Source organism: Arachis duranensis, chromosome 5 (genome assembly GCF_000817695.3).
Source record: "Arachis duranensis cultivar V14167 chromosome 5, aradu.V14167.gnm2.J7QH, whole genome shotgun sequence".
Classification (NCBI taxonomy): domain Eukaryota; kingdom Viridiplantae; phylum Streptophyta; class Magnoliopsida; order Fabales; family Fabaceae; genus Arachis; species Arachis duranensis.
Genome location: NC_029776.3, coordinates 14,281,372 through 14,300,025, shown reverse-complemented (window position 1 = coordinate 14,300,025; position 18,654 = coordinate 14,281,372). Strand labels below are relative to the sequence as shown.

The following is an 18,654-nucleotide window of genomic DNA, read 5'->3' as shown; positions in this document are numbered from 1 at the left end:
TTGGTCAATTTTATGTATTGATTTGTCAGCTATTCTAACTCTTAATGGTTTCTTTAATTTTTTCCAATCAAGTTTTATATTTGTACTAGTAAAGCATTGTGTTGCTCCAGTATCTATGAAAGCATTTATAAGCTTTTCTGTTATTTTTATAGTAATAAATGTAACATTATTACTCAGTCTCTGAGTCTGTTTCCGAGACATATTCAAAAATATAGTCTAAGTTATCATCAGATTCCTCTAATAGTTCCATGAAACAAGACTTAGTAATTTCTATTTGTTTAGTAAGATCATTTTTATCCTTCTTTTTCGGGCATTCATTTGCATAGTGTCCTTCTTCTTGGCAATACCAACACTTACAATTTTCTTTTTTATTCGGACAATAGTCATTTTTTGTCTTTTGTTTTTATCGTTATTTCTTTTTCTAAAATACCTCTTTTTTCTCCAGTTTGGATAGTATTTTCTTTTTCTAAATTGATATTTTCTTTTTCTTTGAAAATTTTTATTAAGACCATATTTTTGAGGTATTTCTTCATTATCCTGACAGCAAATTCTAATTATATTTGCAAATCTTTTTTGAGTTGCTTCTTGCATACAACGTTCTTTTATTTCCTCTCTTATTGCAGAGGTTGCTCCACCAAAATTATTTTCAATTGTCCCTCTATTTATTTCTCTTATAAATCTTCCCATTATAAATTCATTAGCAGGATATGGAAGTTTTGTTATATACATACTAAGATAATGATTTTTATCTTCTTCTTTTAATTTGTAATAATGTATTCTATATTCGCATATATAAGATTCCACATTACATAGATCATATATCTGAATATTAGCTAAATGGTTTTTTGCTTCTTGATATTCTTTATTATAGACTTCTTGTCTATGATCTATAATATTTTTTCCAAAAAATTCTTTATATAGAATCATCATTATATGTAATATCTTATCGTAAACTGTTGTTTTTGTCGCTAATTCTTCTATTATTTGATTTTCTATTGATGTCATATAATCTCTTATAGTTCCTTTAGTATGAAACCTATGTAATTCCAAATGTCCCTTCCAGACAATTCACCCAGTTTTGGATTAGTAAAGGCTTCTAATAAAAAGGAATTCAACCAATTTTCGAAAATTTCTTTTTCATTCTTTTTACAGTCTAAGTCAAGCATTCTTTCTCCTTCCATTTTCTGGATTTTAGGGACGTATTTTGATGGTATTTTTGTATATTTTGAATCTTTATTTATAAACCCTTTTTTAAAAGCATAATTATCAAAACATGTTTCCCATTTAAATTGAGATTGATTATCCTTAGATGTTCCAGCTTCATTTTTTACTTGTATTGGAATTGCTGGTTCTTCGTCACTTGAATAATCTAGGATGTGTTCTTCATTTTCTATATTTTCAGAATTTACTAATTCTTCTTCTATTTGAAATTCCTGTTCCATAATATTATTTTCTTAAGCCATTTTTAATTGTTTAAAAAGCATTGTAACTTCTTCTAATTTTTCTTCAATATTCATAATTTTAGTGGTGGTTTTAGTGGTGGTTTTACTTTTAAATCTGTTATGTGGGGAATCATTTTCATGGTAACTTTTTTTAGAAATTCCGTGTGAAAAATAAGTTTTTTCAGGTTTTTGAAGTCCTTCAATAAAATTTATAGTAAAATAAAGATTTTGAGAAAAATCATTTTGTATTGATTTTAAGAATTCGGTGTCATTACAGTTAACATTAGTTAAAATCATTAATTTTGATAACTTAATTATTTCTTCTCTTAAATCTTTTAATTTACTTTTTTCCATTAAGTGACGCTTTTCTTTGTGAAGAGTTACGGTTTTAAGTGAAAAATGTGGTTTTAGAATGTGTGATTTTGATTTTACCACGTAAGCACATCTTTAAATTTTATTAAAGGTGCATTTTATAGCCACCACTAGTTACCATAGACATGGCCACCAGAGATTTGGCCATTTAATTAAATCATGATCATTTTTAATTATTTATTTTACATGAAAATAATTACATGTGAATTTTTATCATAGATTAAATACAAAATTGTGTATGTATTTATCCAAGTTAATAAAAGGTTTGCCAATCATATATTTTCATACTTTTCATTTTTTAAGAAATATTTCATTAAAAAGCAAATGTTTCTATATAAAAAAATGATTAATTATATGACCCGCGATATTGAGGTCTGCATTCATCTCCTTCACTCGTCTTTGGTTTGGACTTGGGACCCAACATGCCTCTATGGCTGTTTTCTTCACATGCAACAGATTGCAGTTTGCTTAACGCACGTAACATACAGATTGCAGTTTCATTGCTTAACATGTCGAGTGATTGTGAATAGTTTATTAAAAAGAGATGCTATTCTCACATATACAAACAAATGACGGAGATAGAGATGGTTATATTATTTATTGGTTTATTTATTTTGGCTAAATGCTCACTATTAGTTTTATGGTCACATCAGTATTCGGTCTAATAGAAGTGTCATTTTGCTCCCTGAGCACGTTAGATTCCATCCACACTCTTATCTACATGCATATCAATATCACAAGAGATGGGATTAATGTGATTCTCTAAAGAAACTAAGATATATGTTAAAATTAACACAATATGCACAATTTAGAACGCAACGTTAAAGAATTTACCCAAAATAGTTTTTAAAATATTCTAAATTAAACGTATTAGTCTTTAACAAATTTTAATAGTTTCGTAGATTCTCAATAGTTATTGATGTCAATTAAATTAATCTTTGTTAATCAGGAGAGTTAGATATTAACTTTGAATTTTGAAGAACAAATTGGTCCCTAATCAGCCAAGCACAAAAACAAAATCAATTTTATTAGAGATGAAAGTCAGAAAGTTTCTATTCTGATTTTTGTTTAAAAGGCTTGACCACTCAGCTTCACCGTCACTAAAGAAATCCTTCAAGTTTGCCAATATCTTCTTCACCTACTATAGCTTCGCTTTCCATTCCCATTAATGTTGCTCTTGGAATTCATTAACGTTCTTCAATATTAGTAGGTTTTTTTCAAAAATGTTTGGTAACCAAAATTAGTAAAAAATAACTAGGACTTAGCTTGTTTAACATATAACTCTCTTCTTTAAATTAGTTGACCAAGAACCAATTTGTTTTTCAAGCCATGTGTCAGTTAATGTCTTACTGATTTAGTTAACGTGTCAAGTTAGATGGTACAGTTAGAATTGGGGAGTATGGGGACTAATGCCTCTGATTTAGGATTTTTTGAAAACTAATTTAGTTAAATACTCCAACATTAATTATATGTATAAATTGGTCAAAGGCTGAATGGTAAACTAGCAAAAGTACAAAACTATAGTCAAATATAATAAGCCTTCCAATTTGCAACTGCATGGAGAGAGTCAGGAAGAGAAGTCCATGTTACATAACTAAGAAACCAAAATGGCATGTCTAACAAGTAAACTATATTTTACCTGAACAAATCTTCCTACAAAATCTCCAACCACTTGTGAATGTGACATTACTATAAATCTAAATGTAATTAAATCGAGGTAAATACATTATTCAACTCTTCATAGCCGCTTTTTGGAGTGTGCGTCTAATCCTTTTTACTGGTGCAACATTATTTGCTCCTCTGAACTGTGGATAGCAAAATATACTAAATTTAAGTTAAAAGTGCTAACATGATATTTTAGGCTATAGTTGATGAAGTAACAGACATAGATCATAGATGTCGACATGCTTAGAGTGGGCACCGGATTCGGTGGTCCAAAAAGTTTGGACTATTAAATGGTCCCATAACAAAATATATTTTTTAAATTTTTTTAATAATTGTTAAATAGTCTTTTTTTAAATTTAATTACAAATTAACCTCATATACTTTATTTAATTATAAAACTATTTTTTATTTTATAAATTATTATTTTATCATAAATCTATCATGTTTATTAACAATCAAGAATAAAAACAATAACGAATTAGATCTTCTATTGATCCTAATAAATTTTTTGGTCATTCCAATCGATTAAAAAATTATATTTGATCCGTGACGTTCATGATGAACCATAAAATCGTGACCATAAAATCGTATTTGATTGAAAACCAATCGATTGAATTATAACTCAATCGATTGGATTACAGTTTACCACTAAACAATCGACTAAAAATTGCAAGGAAGCATGGTTTTCGCATAAATCAATCGATTGGTCATATTAACCAATCGATTGAACGATGAATTAAATGTGGATTTTGTATAATTCAATCGATTGTTTAGAATTTCCAATCGATTGAATGCTTCAAAACAATCTGAGGTCTCAAAATTCAATCGATTGCTTTTGTTACTCAATCGATTGAATTCACCAAAACAATATGGATTTGCCAAATTCAATCAATTGAAGTGTGCTACCCAATCGATTGAAATGTGTACTACGCCTATTTCAATCTTGTTATCATTTTTAGAAATTATCTTGTTATTCATCTATTTTATCTTTAAAATTCTATTTTCAATTTTTACGATTTTATTTTGATTTAGATACTCTAATCTTATCTTTTCCTTAATATTAACATTATAAATTGATGAATAATCCATCACCAATTATTCAATCCCACCATTGAAATCGTGTATCATTTTCTTTGATTATAAAAAAATTTATTATTTTTCTTTGGAACATCCGTCTACTCAATATCCATTTTTTTAATTTTTTATCCGTCGATTTAATATCCACTATTTCTTCATCGTTCAATCGATTAGTTAATATGACAAATCGATTAATTTATGCGAAAACCATGCTTCCTTACAATTTTCAATCGATTATTTAGTGATTGAGTTATAATTCAATCGATTGGTTTTCAATCAAACACGATTTTATGGTTCATCACGAACGTCACGGATCAAATATAATCTTTTAATCGATTGGAATGGCCAAAAAATTTATTAGGATCAATGGAAGATCTAATTCGTTATTGTTTTTATTCTTGATTGTTAATAAACATGATAGATTTATGATAAAATAATTATTTATAAAATAAAAAATAGTTTTTATAATTAAATAAAGTATATGGGGTTAATTTGTAATTAAATTTAAAAAAATCTATTTAGCAGTTATTAAGAAAACTTAAAAAATATATTTTGTTATAGAATCATTTAATAATCCAAACTTTTTGGGACCACTAAATCCTGAACCTTAGAGTGTGTTTGGTTTGTGTTATTATTTTCTGTTTTTCTTCGTAGAATTCTAAAAACAAAAACGCTAAAAATGAAAATATAAACCAAACACACCTTTAATTGTTACCTTAGATTTAATTGTGAGATAGAGAGTCCCATGAGATTTTGATGACTGAAGTGAATGACAATCTAAATGGAGGCTGCTAAGTGCTTCCACAGTTTCCAGCAGAAGTCCTTCTCTCCAAGGACACTTCATTTCAATCACAACTTCACTCTCACTCACATAGATTCCAACATCAATCTCTGAATTGTTCATCTCTTCATCACCAGCAGCCTCACAAGCCCTCCTCTTGTTTGACACCGATTTCGAATTCTTGTTGCTATTGTTATCAGAAGCCTTCTCCACCATATCCTGAGATGTTCTTGTACTTACTATACCATCCAAATCTGTTACATCCTTTTCAGCTTCTAACTTCCTTACCTTTTCCTCAAGTTTTCTAAGGTATTCCATGGCATCATCTAATATTGAAACCTTGTCATCCTGCAGAACTCATCATTATATGCTTATAATAAATTATTAAATTGTAACAAATGAACAATAACAAGTATCATATATGAATCACCTTACTAATTGTAGGAACCATTGATCTTAGAGTTAAAAACCTTTCGTTTAGTTTTGCTCTTCTCTTTCTTTCTGACAAAGCATGGTTCATGCCAACATCATCTACCTCTGATAATCTCATTCTGTCTTTGGAACCGATCTTTTCTTGAGACTCAAGCAATCCGTCCATGTGCATCAGAGGAACTTCAAACAATACCTTCTTTAACAAGTTTTGTGGTGTTCCTCCTCTTCTTGATCTTTGACAATCCATTGATCCTAGTTGCTTCCAAATGGCAAAGCTTGATTCCCCACGAAAATTTCGAAGATGCACTCTCATGATTAACCGGTCATCATCAGGGCGTATTGGAAGGGCAGAGAGTAGCCTCTGATAATGCTTATCGTCGCTTCCGAGATTCACCAAGGTTGTTCTTGGGTTATCATTGCATTGTTGAAGGTCCTGTGCACAATGATTTTCGGACAAACAATCACTAGAATTCCTGGAGTTATGGAAATAGTTGCTGAATTCAGTTGGAAACATTGTTCTTCCATCTGTTTGTTGGTTGGCTTGTAATGCATTTGAACTAGTAGTAGGAGAAGTTATGTTGATTAGTTCATATCCTATTACTTCTGGGGTTAGTTTAAGACCATAAGCATTATGGTCAAATCCTTCACATGCAACACCACATTCTTCCTTGTTTCTTGTGTTCAAATTAGCTCCTGGATTATTTGGAAGGTTGGTTTCAAGAATATCCAAGAAAGAATTCCTTATCACTTGAATAAGACTATAGTCTTCGGAGACCTTCATGCAAAATTGATCCAATTAGGTTCATCTGTTATGTACTTATTTTGTTTCATAGACAAACCAACACATACTATTTTGTTAAGTATGAACTAATCAACATAATTAAAATTAAGAAAAAGCTTACCGGATCAGTTGTACCTAGCTCAATAACCCCATCCAGAAAGGGAAAGCACACCACTGTCTGAAAAGTTGAAAGAAACATGAAGTAAGTTTTCTCACACTAAAGTGGAAACTATTTTGTTTTGACAATCTTCGTATTCTTAGAACTCATCAAGAAATTCAAACCGTTCAGCTTTTAGGAATATTAGCTATACATATATGCATATAACCATCTTGGGTTGGTCCAGTGGTTGGTTCACTAGTCTATTTAAGCAAGTGTCAAGGGTTCGAATCTCGTGCATGCAGCAACTCATTACCATTAGTTAGTAGCAAACCCTTAAATGGAGATCAAATCCGCGGCAAATTAGTCCTTGACTTGTCGGATTGAGGGATATCGTGGAATACCAAAAAGAACGATATATATATATGTAAATCTATTTTTATTATATAAAAGTTGATACTAACTTTTGAGTTTAAGTCATGTTTTCTCCTTTAACGATACCATGTCAGCAATTTTAATTAATTGGACTATAAAGCAAAAGCATGGAATATTGACATATATAGCATGATTACTATATTTAGATCGCACATTATTGCCCGTATCTATTTATGTTTGGTGAATGTTATGGTGTCTAAAAGGTAGTGCCTATTTACTAAAAAAGGTTAAAAATCAATATTTAATTTAAAAGATATAAAAATAAATAATTTTAAAAAAAGCAAAACTTACTACAAAAAGTAGGTTAGACAAAATTTAGGCACCAACTCATAGACACTATAGAATTAGCCTTTTATGTTTATCAACAGTAAGTTAATGGGAATTTTTCTCCTCAAGTAACTGTTAGGTAAAAATCAAAATGAGGATGGTACCTGAATGGATGCACTCTGATCATGGGAAGAGACCATGGTTGAAAGCATGGTTACAAACAAGAGCCAGAAACAGAAAAAAAACAATTATCAAGTGTCATTCCAAGAAAGGCATATAACTAGTATAGTAACAAACAAATCCAAGAAACATAATCTTACCTTAGCAAGTAATGAGCGACAGAAAACACCATTATCAGCAGAATGAGCATTGCACAACCAAATAGGCTGACCATATGCCAATGATCTTCCAGGTAAACTAAAAATATGTACATAGAAATGTGACCACTTTTATGAAGTAATCTTTTTGTGAAGACAAATAGGTGAGAATTGTTAGATGATTTGACATGTATTATTAAATTATATCTAACAGTTATGAACTATTATCTTCAAAATAACTAGGAATCCAAAACTAAGACAAGATATGCTTAGAAAAATGTTACCCTTGGCCAATGTTGAACACAAAGGACATGCAAACCAAGTAGAACCACTCAGTATCTGTGAGATCTTCAGGGGACAGTGCCGCCGATGGCCTTTTCGTCTGCGAGCAGGATTTCGAGTCTGCAAGGGACGAGTATAGCTCTCGCAGCTGCTCACTTCTCTGTAAGCTTATTATTTGATCAGAGTTATGTTCTGCCACTTGGCTTGTCTTTCTAGTTTTGATGTCTCCATTGTAATAACCTTCACCCCAGCTCAACACCCTGCAAAATTTGCAGAGAATAAAAGAAGCATAAAAACAAGCTAGCTTTGAACTTTATGTAGCAACCTCTATCAGGAAAATCAGAATTGGAGGTTTCTTATGTAGTAATACCCTGGTTGGGTAGGTGAGCTAGACCAAAAGATTGCATAGCTCCATTGAATGCTTCTCACAGCTAAAGCAAGCTGTTTCTTCACCTTCTCCGGCACCATTTTCTGGTTTTGGAAGCTAGTAACACACCTTCAATGCACTTTGTTTTCTCAGAAGGGAAGAGATTTCTTTGACTCTTGCCAAGAACAATCTTATTTAATTGATTTTTTTAGAATGTATAATATTTCCAAATAATAAAGTGTAGTTGAGTTTCTTGATTCATGAACCTCCAATCAGACTTCACCATCTATGAAATGCAGTGCAACACTAAACATATTGAGTATTGACTAAGACTCAATACTCAAAAGAGAAACAGTTTTGTGTGGAAGACTTGTTCTATGAGGATGCTATGAACATCAAAATAAAACAGATGGTCAACTTGTACATGATAAAGGCACTCACTTTAAGAAATTCCAATGGAACTGGAAATATTGGAGGTAGTGGTGTAATAATAATATTAATAATGATGGGAAATTGCAAGTTGGGGAGAGTAGAATCATCAAAATGTACTCAAGTATTGTAGTGTACGGATGAGAGACCGGAAAAGTCCAAAGAGGTGGGACCTACAACACAATCTCCAAAGTTCAAATACAAACACTTCTTTCCTTCTTTCCTTCCACAAAAGTGTTCAATGTTTGATATGATTAGAAACGGGAGAATACTGGTTTGCTTACTTCATACATGTTGTAACTATATATGCACTTTCAACACAGACAAGAGAACAACAATAGAAGGCTGTGACAGTCCAATGATGGGATTCAAGAAACTAAAATAATTTATTGGAGGAAAAAGTTGAATGATCATGTGGCCTTCTGTGCTTGAAAATGTTTTGTTTTCTGTGTTGTTTCTTAGACTCCAATTCATTCATAGTACCCACCAGCTCAGCGTGCAGTCAGTTATGTGAATGAAATAATTAAATTAAAACTTGATTATATGTTTGGATTAGTTCATTACACATTTATACTTGTTTTCAAAATAGTGACCACTCCCATAGAGTTGTCTTTATGATTTAACAGCTAAAGTTAAAAAAAAAAAGTACAATTGTTGAACAATATGGTATTTTATATAAACGTGTGGTAATAGTATAGAACATGATAGAGTGGCAGAAGAAAAAATGTGGGGAGAGAAATGAGCTGAACAGAGCAGAGTACGAAACAGAGCCTTTTGAATTTTGATGCAGTCCACTAACTCGCATCAGTTGACTGCTTCTTTCTCATATGCTGTAACTATTTAACTCAACATAGTATGATAGATTCAATCCTATTAAATTAATAGTAACTTAATATAACACTACCTAACCGTCAAAGTTCAAAGCACACATTCACACACACACACTCCATAGTAGTTGCTTCATCTTTCTCTCTCACTCATTTCTGATTTTTTCCTCCTTTTATTTTGAGGTCAAAACTCGACTCATTCTTGAAATTCCGAATGTTAGTATTTTATTATAAACCTGGAATGTTATTTATCAAATATAAAATTTCGAAATTAGAAAACAACAAAGTCGTTGTAGTATAGTGGTGAGTATTCCCGCCTGTCACGCGGGTGACCCGGGTTCGATCCCCGGCAACGGCGTTAGAGTTCTATTTTTGGCTTTTTGTTGTGTTATTTTGCAAACATGTCATGCTTTTTCGTTACAGACATTATTTACAAAAGAGAAATGGTTACCATTTTCACATTTTCCCCCCTTCGAAGTTCTAACTATCGCATTACAATACAAGTTTGTGGACAAAATTAACTATTTATAACTCTATTCCATTTACATTTTACAGACTATAGAATAAATAAAACTAAGTTACTACAAAGAATAATTCAATTTCTCCCATGGAGCAGTGCATTCTGTTCTGTCTCTAAATCTCTCTATACTTTAGAAGAAGAAATGTAGAATCTGTAGCTCCCATTTCTGTTATACTCGTGCAACAGGAGAAAAGGGTGGCATCGTTACATAAGGTAGAGGAATCCCTTTGTGAGTCTTGGACATGGTCTTGTTCTTCTCCTTTGATTGCATAAAAAGCTCTGCTTCCTCCCTCATAAGCATTTCCAGTGAATTACATTGAGATAATGGCTGGTTTTTCTCCCTCCGTGCAAGGCTGCAAGTGGAAGTGCCATGCAAAATGGCGACACAAACGGAGAAGGCTTGTAACGGGGATAACCGGGCATGGAAATCAACTGCATATTCACCCTCTTCAACTCTGCTCATGCTAAAGGTAGGAGTATTTTCCTTGGCTCCCTATAACAAAATGAAAAAAAAAAAAGATATTTGCTAAAATGTAATAATGACAACATTGTAAATGAAGCAAGTTGTACATTTTTATGTCTCATTAAATCAGTTAATTTTCCAATAGTAGAGTGAGTGTCTGTTTGCGCTTTTTAATTTTTATCCTAATCTGAGTGTGTTCTATCTTATAGTAGCAAAATGGTTGCTAATAAGTTGGAACTAATTGCACTAAACTTGAGGACCTTGAAACTTTGCACTGGCTTATGTTATGCAGTTTCCAGTAAAAAGGCATCAATCTTCTTCGGGAAAAAAGAAAACATGAAAATAAGAAACTGAAGATCTTAAATGACCAAAACATAATGATAGAAAAGGAAGGTATTTCTTGTAATTACATCTTAATGAGATTTGATCAGTGAATGAGAAAGCATATACAATTAAGTATGAAGTAGTTAAATTATAGAACTATTTACCTGAAGAAAAAGTTGCAGTGGTTGATAATCCTTTATGAGGGGCTGGTCTTCAGCAAAATGAATACTAGGATTGCCTAAAAGAATAAGGGGACAGGCCATGTCCCAGCCACCACAGTCGCAACCTCCACCATGTTTCCATCGATCAAGTAATGATGAGGGACCAAGGTTTTCGCCACTCGGCAAACCATGAATGCCAGTTGGTAGTACCACCTTCACTTGTTCCTGCATTTTCCTGTTGTGGAAGCTTTTTCTACAGTGCTCAACAACTGAAGAGACATCACTTAGTTTGGAAAACGAGTTAGCCTCTCTCATATCCTCTCTTTTGTATTTCAAGCTTTTTCTCTTATCCAATGGAATTTGCAAACGAATAGAAGCAATTTCAAGGTTCGGATGCAATTCTGCAGATGACAATGGACATGAATTTGATTCATCAAAATCAACATTGCTTGTTGGAAGCTTGTTTTTACTAGCCAGACTCTTCTCATCTACCATGAGAGTTTCTCCCTTTGCTCCTACCCGGCAAGCTTTTAGCATTTTAGAAGCATCTTGCTCAGTGTTAGACTTCTTTTTACATGAAACACTTCTTCTTGAGTGCATTAGATCATACAACACAAATTCTGTCACCATAGAGTTGTCCAATACCCCACCTTCTAATTTTGAACATAAATTACATGAAACTAACATCTGTGCTACTATTGATGGATATTTGTCACAATCATGGGACTTCAAACCCGAGGCATCGCTTTTCTTTCTACTATTGATGGAATGGAAGGTATATACCCAGTTGGAAGTATTACCTGCTCTCCAAGGCTTTGCTACAAAGACATCTTCAGGGCATTTCACCTTAAACTCAAAAGTTGGCAGCCCTTGCTTAATTTTCAACCTCAGATTACCGTGCAGATGAACCGGTGAACATGCTAGGCCGGAATACTTAATATCTCTTCTGATAAACTCAGAAACAATGTCAGCATGTTTTGCGGCATTGGAGAAGTCATTCAGCAGAGATTTCTGGTAAGTCCTGTTTCTTGTTAAAGTAGTAGTCCCAGGCAATTTCACCTTAGTATCTTCTAGCATATGGCTGACTGGACTTTGCGGAGATTTTGATTTCGCAAATGAATTCCGCCTTTTACCGACAGGGCTGAATGGCGGTTTTGGGTTACCTCTAGATGAGCAATCACTTTGTAGTGGAGATGGAAAGTCAGCAACTTCAACCATAGCACTAGGGTATTTGTGCAATGCCTCAAATGTGTCTTTGGGAAGAGGAGAATCACCATTAATTGTAGAACAAGCAACCTTATTATCACTTCTTACCTTTGAATACATAGAATCTATCCCTTCAACTGCACTAGAGTTTCTATCCCAAACATCTGGATTTATGAAGTCAATAAATATTTCTGGAGAGTTGCACTCCATAGAAGCCCAGGATGCCGAAACAGATGGTGAAGCCACATTCGAATTCTGAGATATTTCAGAAGGTTCATCATCTGAGCTACATAAAGAATCAACAATGCTACCTGAAAAAGAGGCATCACTACTCCGACATGAAATTTCTATCTTTTTCCTTCCCTCCATGGTGTCCATTTTCTTTAGAATGGAGCCTCCTCTCCCTCCTACATTACTTTCCAATCCATGAGATCTACAGGGAAATTTGTTGTACGAAGAATTGTGGAGTTGAGCAAATTTGATCTGGGCAAAGTCCTCTTTTAGTTTCAAAAACTCATCTTTCCCAATAGCTTTTCCTTTTTTGTATATTTTCTTCACATTCAAAGAATATTGAGGAGATAGAAGAACGGTATTGGGGCTCAGATCCGCTGAAGACTTGTCGTTGAGATCGAACTCCAACTCTTGTCTCATTGATAAATTTAGGATCCTGCAACACTATTCAGTAAAGAAAACTATAATTAAACAAGATTTGCAAGAGATATAGATCCAACTGCATGTGACACATTGCTGCATGCAATCTATAATTAAACAAGATTTAGATGTTATTGCAATAAGCAAACTAATAAAACTGTACTCAGCTTCGCAATCAACATGGTTCTACTCCTGCTCCTAATTATTGATTTGAGCAGATGAAATTCACACAATACTGAAGTAGAAAGTAATAGTTCACAGAATTGCAGGAAATGAACGGTACCTACATTGCAAAACGGAAATCCACACTCTTCTGAAACATGTAATTTGCAATTGAAATTGTGACCTTACAAACAACCATTACTGGATGGACTGTTGCTCAAGCAATTGCAAAAGGTACAAACAATACAGCATGATCTCTATGAAGCTCAGCAGAATTTGAAACCAAACCATAACAGCATAAAAGAAAGAAAATGGGAATAATAAAACACTGGAAAAAGGAAAGACCATAGTGGAGTATATCATTGATAAATGAAGGAAAGAAAAAGAGAGGAGAAAAAAAAAGCATCATCTACGCGCAATCATAATCTCAAAAGCTTAAGCAGAAAGTTAAGAAGGAAGAAAAACCTGTGATAACAATTCATTAATGATGGCCCATTGGAAAATATAAGAATTTCTAAAGAAGAGAGAGTGAAGAAGCTTAAAGGAAGCAGCTACAGTTGAAATTGGCTCACCGGTAGCACTACAGAAGAAGGGGAAGAAGAAGTAAAGTATGATAATTGATGATTAATGGTGACAAAAAAGTGAACTTGGAGACAGAAATCAAAACTAGAGAGAGAATGCAAGAAAGGGAAGAATTCACATTTCAGTTTGAGAGAGAGAGAAAGAAGAGACAGGAGGCTGATAATGCTGTGTACATGTCTCTGCTAAAGAGAGATCATGTCCTTAAAGCAACCATCATATGTTATGCTCTCTCTCCGTCTCCGCTTCACTTTATAATTATTAATTAATTGTTATTATTATTTTGCCTTTATTTGTGTCTCGCTCATCGTGTGGGACCAGTGATCCAAAGCAATCAAGATGCAATAGCAACCCCCAAGGCATCAAAAAGACAAGTCACACCATAAAGGGACAACCTTGGCTTGCTGTGAATAAAGGGTAATTGTGTAAGTTAAGATTCCGATTAGGCATGATCAGTTACAGAAGTGGTTGTCTCAAAACATATCATTGTGTCAACGTTAAATACATATCAACGCCGAAATCCATAAAGTTCTAAATTACTAGAGTCTAGTACTACGACTGCACTGCGCATGTGACAATAATAATTTGCTACGTCTGTCGGTTGAAAAATAATAATTTAATTTATGTGCGTAATGGCATTGGATGGAGTCATTATTTCTTCTTTTTTCCGGTAGAAGGAGTCATTATCTCTAACTGAAAACAATAATAATCTGAAATAAGAACAAAGATGAGTACGGTCAAATTTAGAATCAGATCCACCGTCCAATTACGTGAAACTTTGGTGATTGGTTCCAACTTCCAAGTGTTTCTGAAAAGAAGATTTCGAGAAAGGGAGGAGGGTAAACATGTAAAATGGACTAAAATCAGAACAACGACAAGGACTGAAGGACAAGGAAAAAGAGAGTTTTACTGGACTGGTGTGGTTCTATTAGCGAAATCAATGACTGTTGCCCACATCCAACTCACCGAATCCTGAACTCGGACCATCAAAATTTCTTCAATACGAAAAATGATAATGAGATATTCGTATTACTGATTCACTGGTTTTAAATAATTTTATAGTATTAATAATCTAGTGTGGCTACTGGCTAGTAATTCTACGACGTCAACTCAAAAGTGCATGGTTTTCCCATGGAGCGTCTAGCCATATCCACTTACAAAACAAAAGTCATAGTCATATAATCTCCTGCTATGATGTGAGACTATCCTATATGATGATGACACTATATGAGCCTGTGAGGTAACATTTTAGCTTATTGAAAGCTATGCACAAGAAGAGTCCCTTGTGTTGTATGCCGTCAAACTGAAACTGTACACAACAATGTTAAACAAAAAACAAAAAACATCTGATAAAGACTACACAGACAGGACCAAATATTCCTAATCAACATGTTTTGTTGTCTCAATATTGTCATCATTCCCGGACTTGCCAAATGATTTCTGGGCATCCGATTCAGGTATACAAGCTTCACTTGCTTTCTTTTTTTCAGGGGCTAACTTTTCAGACTCATGGGGGCCTTTCAGCTTCTTCTCTTCATCTTCAATTTTAGAAGTGCTCGATGGTGCTGTCATTAGACTTTTCTTTGAAACTGGTGCATCTATTGTCAGCAAAGAAGCCTCATCCCGGGAGGCATACCAGGAATTTCCACAGGCAACACATTCAAGCTGAATAGGCAGACAGCAGCAATCAACCCAAGCTATAAAGATGCAGAAGGCAATTTAGGAATTCTGGACTAAAGTAGAAAAGATGCAAACCTGATATCTGTCACCGTGTCCAGCATGGATAATTTCCCTCAAGCCCACCTTCAATTCCATACATCTTTGGCACCGGGCATCTGTCATCTGTTTCAGGAGGGGCAGAGCTGAAGTCAGATGATATCTCCACATAAAAAGGACAAACAAAATAGTTGTCAAGAAATGATGACCTGTATGAGTTGTGATTCATCAGGTTCTTCCTTGGCCTTTTCTTCAGCAGTAATAGCCTCCTGACGTTCATAAATTTGGCAGATAGCCACAACAAACCATACAATCAAGTAGTGTAGTGTCTTAATAATCACCATATACAGTGTCTGAATAATATAAAGCATATTTGAAAAGCCAGATCATTTTTAGGTGTTTTTTTTCCCTCTCTTTTTAACCATGTAAAGGTCAGATTTGGAAGTAAATTCCGATATTAACTAACACTTGAGACTTTGTAACAATAATGTAGCAAGCACTGATGAGGTCTAGAATTTCTATCTAATGATTTCCCAAAATGCTAAAAGTTCTTATACAATGAATTATAATCATAATACTGTATATAAGCCAATGCATATAACCTACGGAAAGAAACTTAAATTTTCCATCAGCATTTGAATTATGTTCAAACAATTGTTTCCAACAAACCATCCCCACTTTTTTCCCCATAAAATGATCCACATGTTCCATCCCATTATCTACTAAAAGACAGGAGAGGAGAGCTTTGAACCCCAAAAAAGTTACAGCTTCTTGTATATTATAAGAAACAAAGATTGTACCACTGTAACTTTGATAAAACTTAAGCCACAAGTACATGTGATTATTGAAATAAGATGAAGAGATATGAGAAAATATGCTGACGAGCACTACTAAAGGTTGAATAGAGATGATTGGCTATTTTATTTTCCATTTCTTTTAAAGGAAAAACCACCATGATGCTGTGTAAATCAGGCATAGTCCTGGAATAGTATGCAGACAGCTGAAAAGATCCATTTTCACTTTGGTTAAAATAGAAGTCACAACAGATATCATACCTTCAATTCATTTGGTGCCATATTTACTATTTTTGCCGGTTCCAGCTCTCCATTTAATAAGCGGCGTGCTAGCAGTGCATTATTCTGCAAAGAACCCAAGAGAAAACAGAATAAATAATGTATAAGAATTCACTATAGCCGACTGGTTTTTTCCTTTCTTTACAATGATTATGAGATAAAACTTTTATATCTGAATTTTAGCCTCCTAGATCCTCATTGTAAGAGAGAGTATACGCAAAACAATAGAAATACAAAATGGCCACTGTAACTTGTAGCAGCAGTGATATGTAGGTTATTTATTGGAAAAACAATAGAAGATAATTATAATATGATGTGTGTATCATATTTATATGCATAAGGTCAGGTTCTAACATGGATATTATAATCTAATTGCCGTATCTTTTTATTGTACTTCTGGAAATCCGATGAAAAGGCGTCATTTGAAGCTTTTTCAAGTGCAACTATGGCTGTAACAGCAGTATCTGGCCAGACAAAAGACTTGGAACTCTGTACAGTGAGAAAGAAACAAATATAAAATTCATATAACCCACAAAGAGAGGGAAATTGAGAGAACAATAAAAGAAAATGATTAGCTGATAATAGCCACTAAATAATATATCTTTCTAATACCTTCTGGCCCGTGTCTTGAAGGTCATTTGCTGATTCTGGATTTTTATTGTTAATTTCATCAGAATTGACATTCTCCAATCTTTTGTCATCCCTTTTAATGCTGTCATCAGATTTACACATGTAATGAACGTGCCCAAGCAACTTCTCCAACCATTTATCACGATGAGTGTTTCCGGTTAGCACATCAAACTTCACTAATATACGATAATACTCTGAGGCATTGTTTACACTATTCCCTTGTGTTTCAGGCTTCAGAAGTTGGTCGCCCTTTGGATTTCCGTCATCCTTCCCGGAAACATCACGAGGTGAAGTACTCTTTGTCCTTGTGTTCCTTTTATTTTTTGTCAAATCTTCCTGATCAGCAGATGCTTCTGAAGGCTCGATGTCAAGCAGTTTACCGATACGTTGTAGAGTTTTCTGTACTAGCTCATCAAGTTCTTGCTGTTTAACATCCTCATAGTCCTTGTCCGTTAGCCTCCAGAGTTTTCTTTCAACAGTGTCATATACCTTTTGCACAATAAACCCCGGATGCTCCTTTCGATTCGGAAGCTGCTTGTGCAGTGGAATAAAATGCACCACACACTTATGCCTTCCTGTTGTGATGCTTCTTCTGGACGATAAAACCACTGCCCTGTCACCATCATGCTGCCATTGCAGGTAAGTGTGATGTCCTAACAGCAGAAAAGAAAAATCAAGAAATAAAATCAGAAGATGAAAACTGGAATTCCATGAATAAAAAGTGCAATTCATGTATCGCGAAAGGGGGATACGGGGTTGTGTCATGAGCTTCCCCATCTCAGTCTAACCAAATATTACAATTCACTATTTCTTCAACAGAATCGGGTAATAAAGCTCAGATATTATGTCAGAAATGAAAAGAAATAAATAACTGTAAAACGAATGAAAGAACGAAATTGGCAAGGGAATTGAATTCACCTTAATAATTGCAACATAGGGCTTTTGGTCTGTTTCCTCGGGCACGAGAAGTACAGGGTCCTCCTGCAGAAAAAAACAACGATTTGCAGGATCAATTGAAGAAGCATAAGCATTGAAATTATGACCTAAATGGCAATTGTTAGAAACATACGAGTGTATATTGATTGCCATCGAATTCGAAGGATTGGTAATGCTTCTTGCGACCTCTTCCCTTTCCAGAAACCCTAATGGGATCGCCGAGGGGCTTAGCGTCCTCCTGAGGTGACTCCTCCGCCGCCTTTTCTGCTTCCTTGGCCTTGTCTTTCCCTCTGCCCTCATTGTTCTTCTTCTTCTTATTCTTCTTCTTACTATGTTGGGAGGTGTTGTCATCGTCGCTGTCGTAATCATCTTCATCTTCCTCTTCCTCTTCCTCATCTTCTTCTTCTTCCTCCTCCTCCTCGAGAAGCTTCATGCGCTTCCTCTGGCGCAGCTGCTTGGGACGATCGTCTTCGTCGTCATCGCTGGTGGCCACCCGAGAGAAGCGTCGATTCACCATTTTGAAAGTTCTCTGACTCTGCCACACTACCAGGTAGCTCAAAGCAATTAGTCCCCGCGAAAGACAGTCGAAAGCGGTCACGATTCAAGAATCAAGAACCGATAGGGAGTAATATCCAAAATAGGGAAAAAAGACACATAGGTCT

General features: G+C 34.3%; 2 protein-coding genes, 1 non-coding gene and 1 pseudogene across 6 annotated transcripts; 1 reads left to right on the top strand and 3 right to left on the bottom strand.

Moving 5' to 3' along the window:
• Positions 1 to 3,504: 3,504 nt before the first annotated feature.
• On the bottom strand, positions 3,505 to 8,563 carry LOC107488130 (transcription factor EGL1-like). Its single transcript, XM_016108825.3, has 8 exons — positions 8,319 to 8,563; positions 7,951 to 8,208; positions 7,670 to 7,766; positions 7,514 to 7,528; positions 6,672 to 6,728; positions 5,768 to 6,544; positions 5,272 to 5,685; positions 3,505 to 3,619 (listed from the first exon to the last, which is right to left on the bottom strand). Exons 1-8 carry the CDS (start codon positions 8,414 to 8,416, stop codon positions 3,545 to 3,547), a joined length of 1,791 nt encoding a protein of 596 aa, XP_015964311.1. The 5' UTR covers positions 8,417 to 8,563; the 3' UTR covers positions 3,505 to 3,544.
• A 1,294-nt stretch (positions 8,564 to 9,857) lies between these two features.
• TRNAD-GUC (transfer RNA aspartic acid (anticodon GUC)) lies at positions 9,858 to 9,929 on the top strand. The gene has a single exon. It is a non-coding gene; the product is annotated as a tRNA-Asp (tRNA).
• A 114-nt stretch (positions 9,930 to 10,043) lies between these two features.
• Positions 10,044 to 13,845, bottom strand: LOC110280967 (uncharacterized). Of its 4 annotated transcripts, none has more exons than XM_021142267.2 (3): positions 13,184 to 13,845; positions 11,043 to 12,920; positions 10,044 to 10,584 (listed from the first exon to the last, which is right to left on the bottom strand). In XM_021142267.2, the coding sequence occupies exons 2-3, from the start codon at positions 12,894 to 12,896 to the stop codon at positions 10,261 to 10,263; spliced, it is 2,178 nt and encodes a 725-aa protein (XP_020997926.1). In that variant the 5' UTR covers positions 12,897 to 12,920; positions 13,184 to 13,845; the 3' UTR covers positions 10,044 to 10,260. The 4 variants fall into 4 exon arrangements, with proteins under 4 accessions (XP_020997926.1, XP_020997925.1, XP_020997924.1 ...); XM_021142266.2 differs by having other exon boundaries at positions 13,524 to 13,845; XM_021142265.2 differs by having other exon boundaries at positions 11,043 to 12,912; positions 13,524 to 13,845.
• An 833-nt stretch (positions 13,846 to 14,678) lies between these two features.
• Positions 14,679 to 18,603, bottom strand: LOC107488129 (uncharacterized; annotated as a pseudogene).
• Positions 18,604 to 18,654: the final 51 nt, after the last annotated feature.

Bases quoted from the DNA above. Each gene is read 5' to 3' on its own strand.
- LOC107488130 (XM_016108825.3), bottom strand. From the start codon at position 8,416: ATGGTGCCGGAGAAGGTGAAGAAACAGCTTGCTTTAGCTGTGAGAAGC. The intron at 5,686-5,767 runs GTGATTCATATA...TGAGTTCTGCAG, and splicing joins TGGTTCCTACAATTAGTAAG to GATGACAAGGTTTCAATATT. The intron at 3,620-5,271 runs GTAACAATTAAA...TGCTATCCACAG, and splicing joins ATCTCACAATTAAATCTAAG to TTCAGAGGAGCAAATAATGT.
- LOC110280967 (XM_021142265.2), bottom strand. The intron at 10,585-11,042 runs GTAAATAGTTCT...ATTTTGTTATAG, and splicing joins CACTGCAACTTTTTCTTCAG to GGAGCCAAGGAAAATACTCC.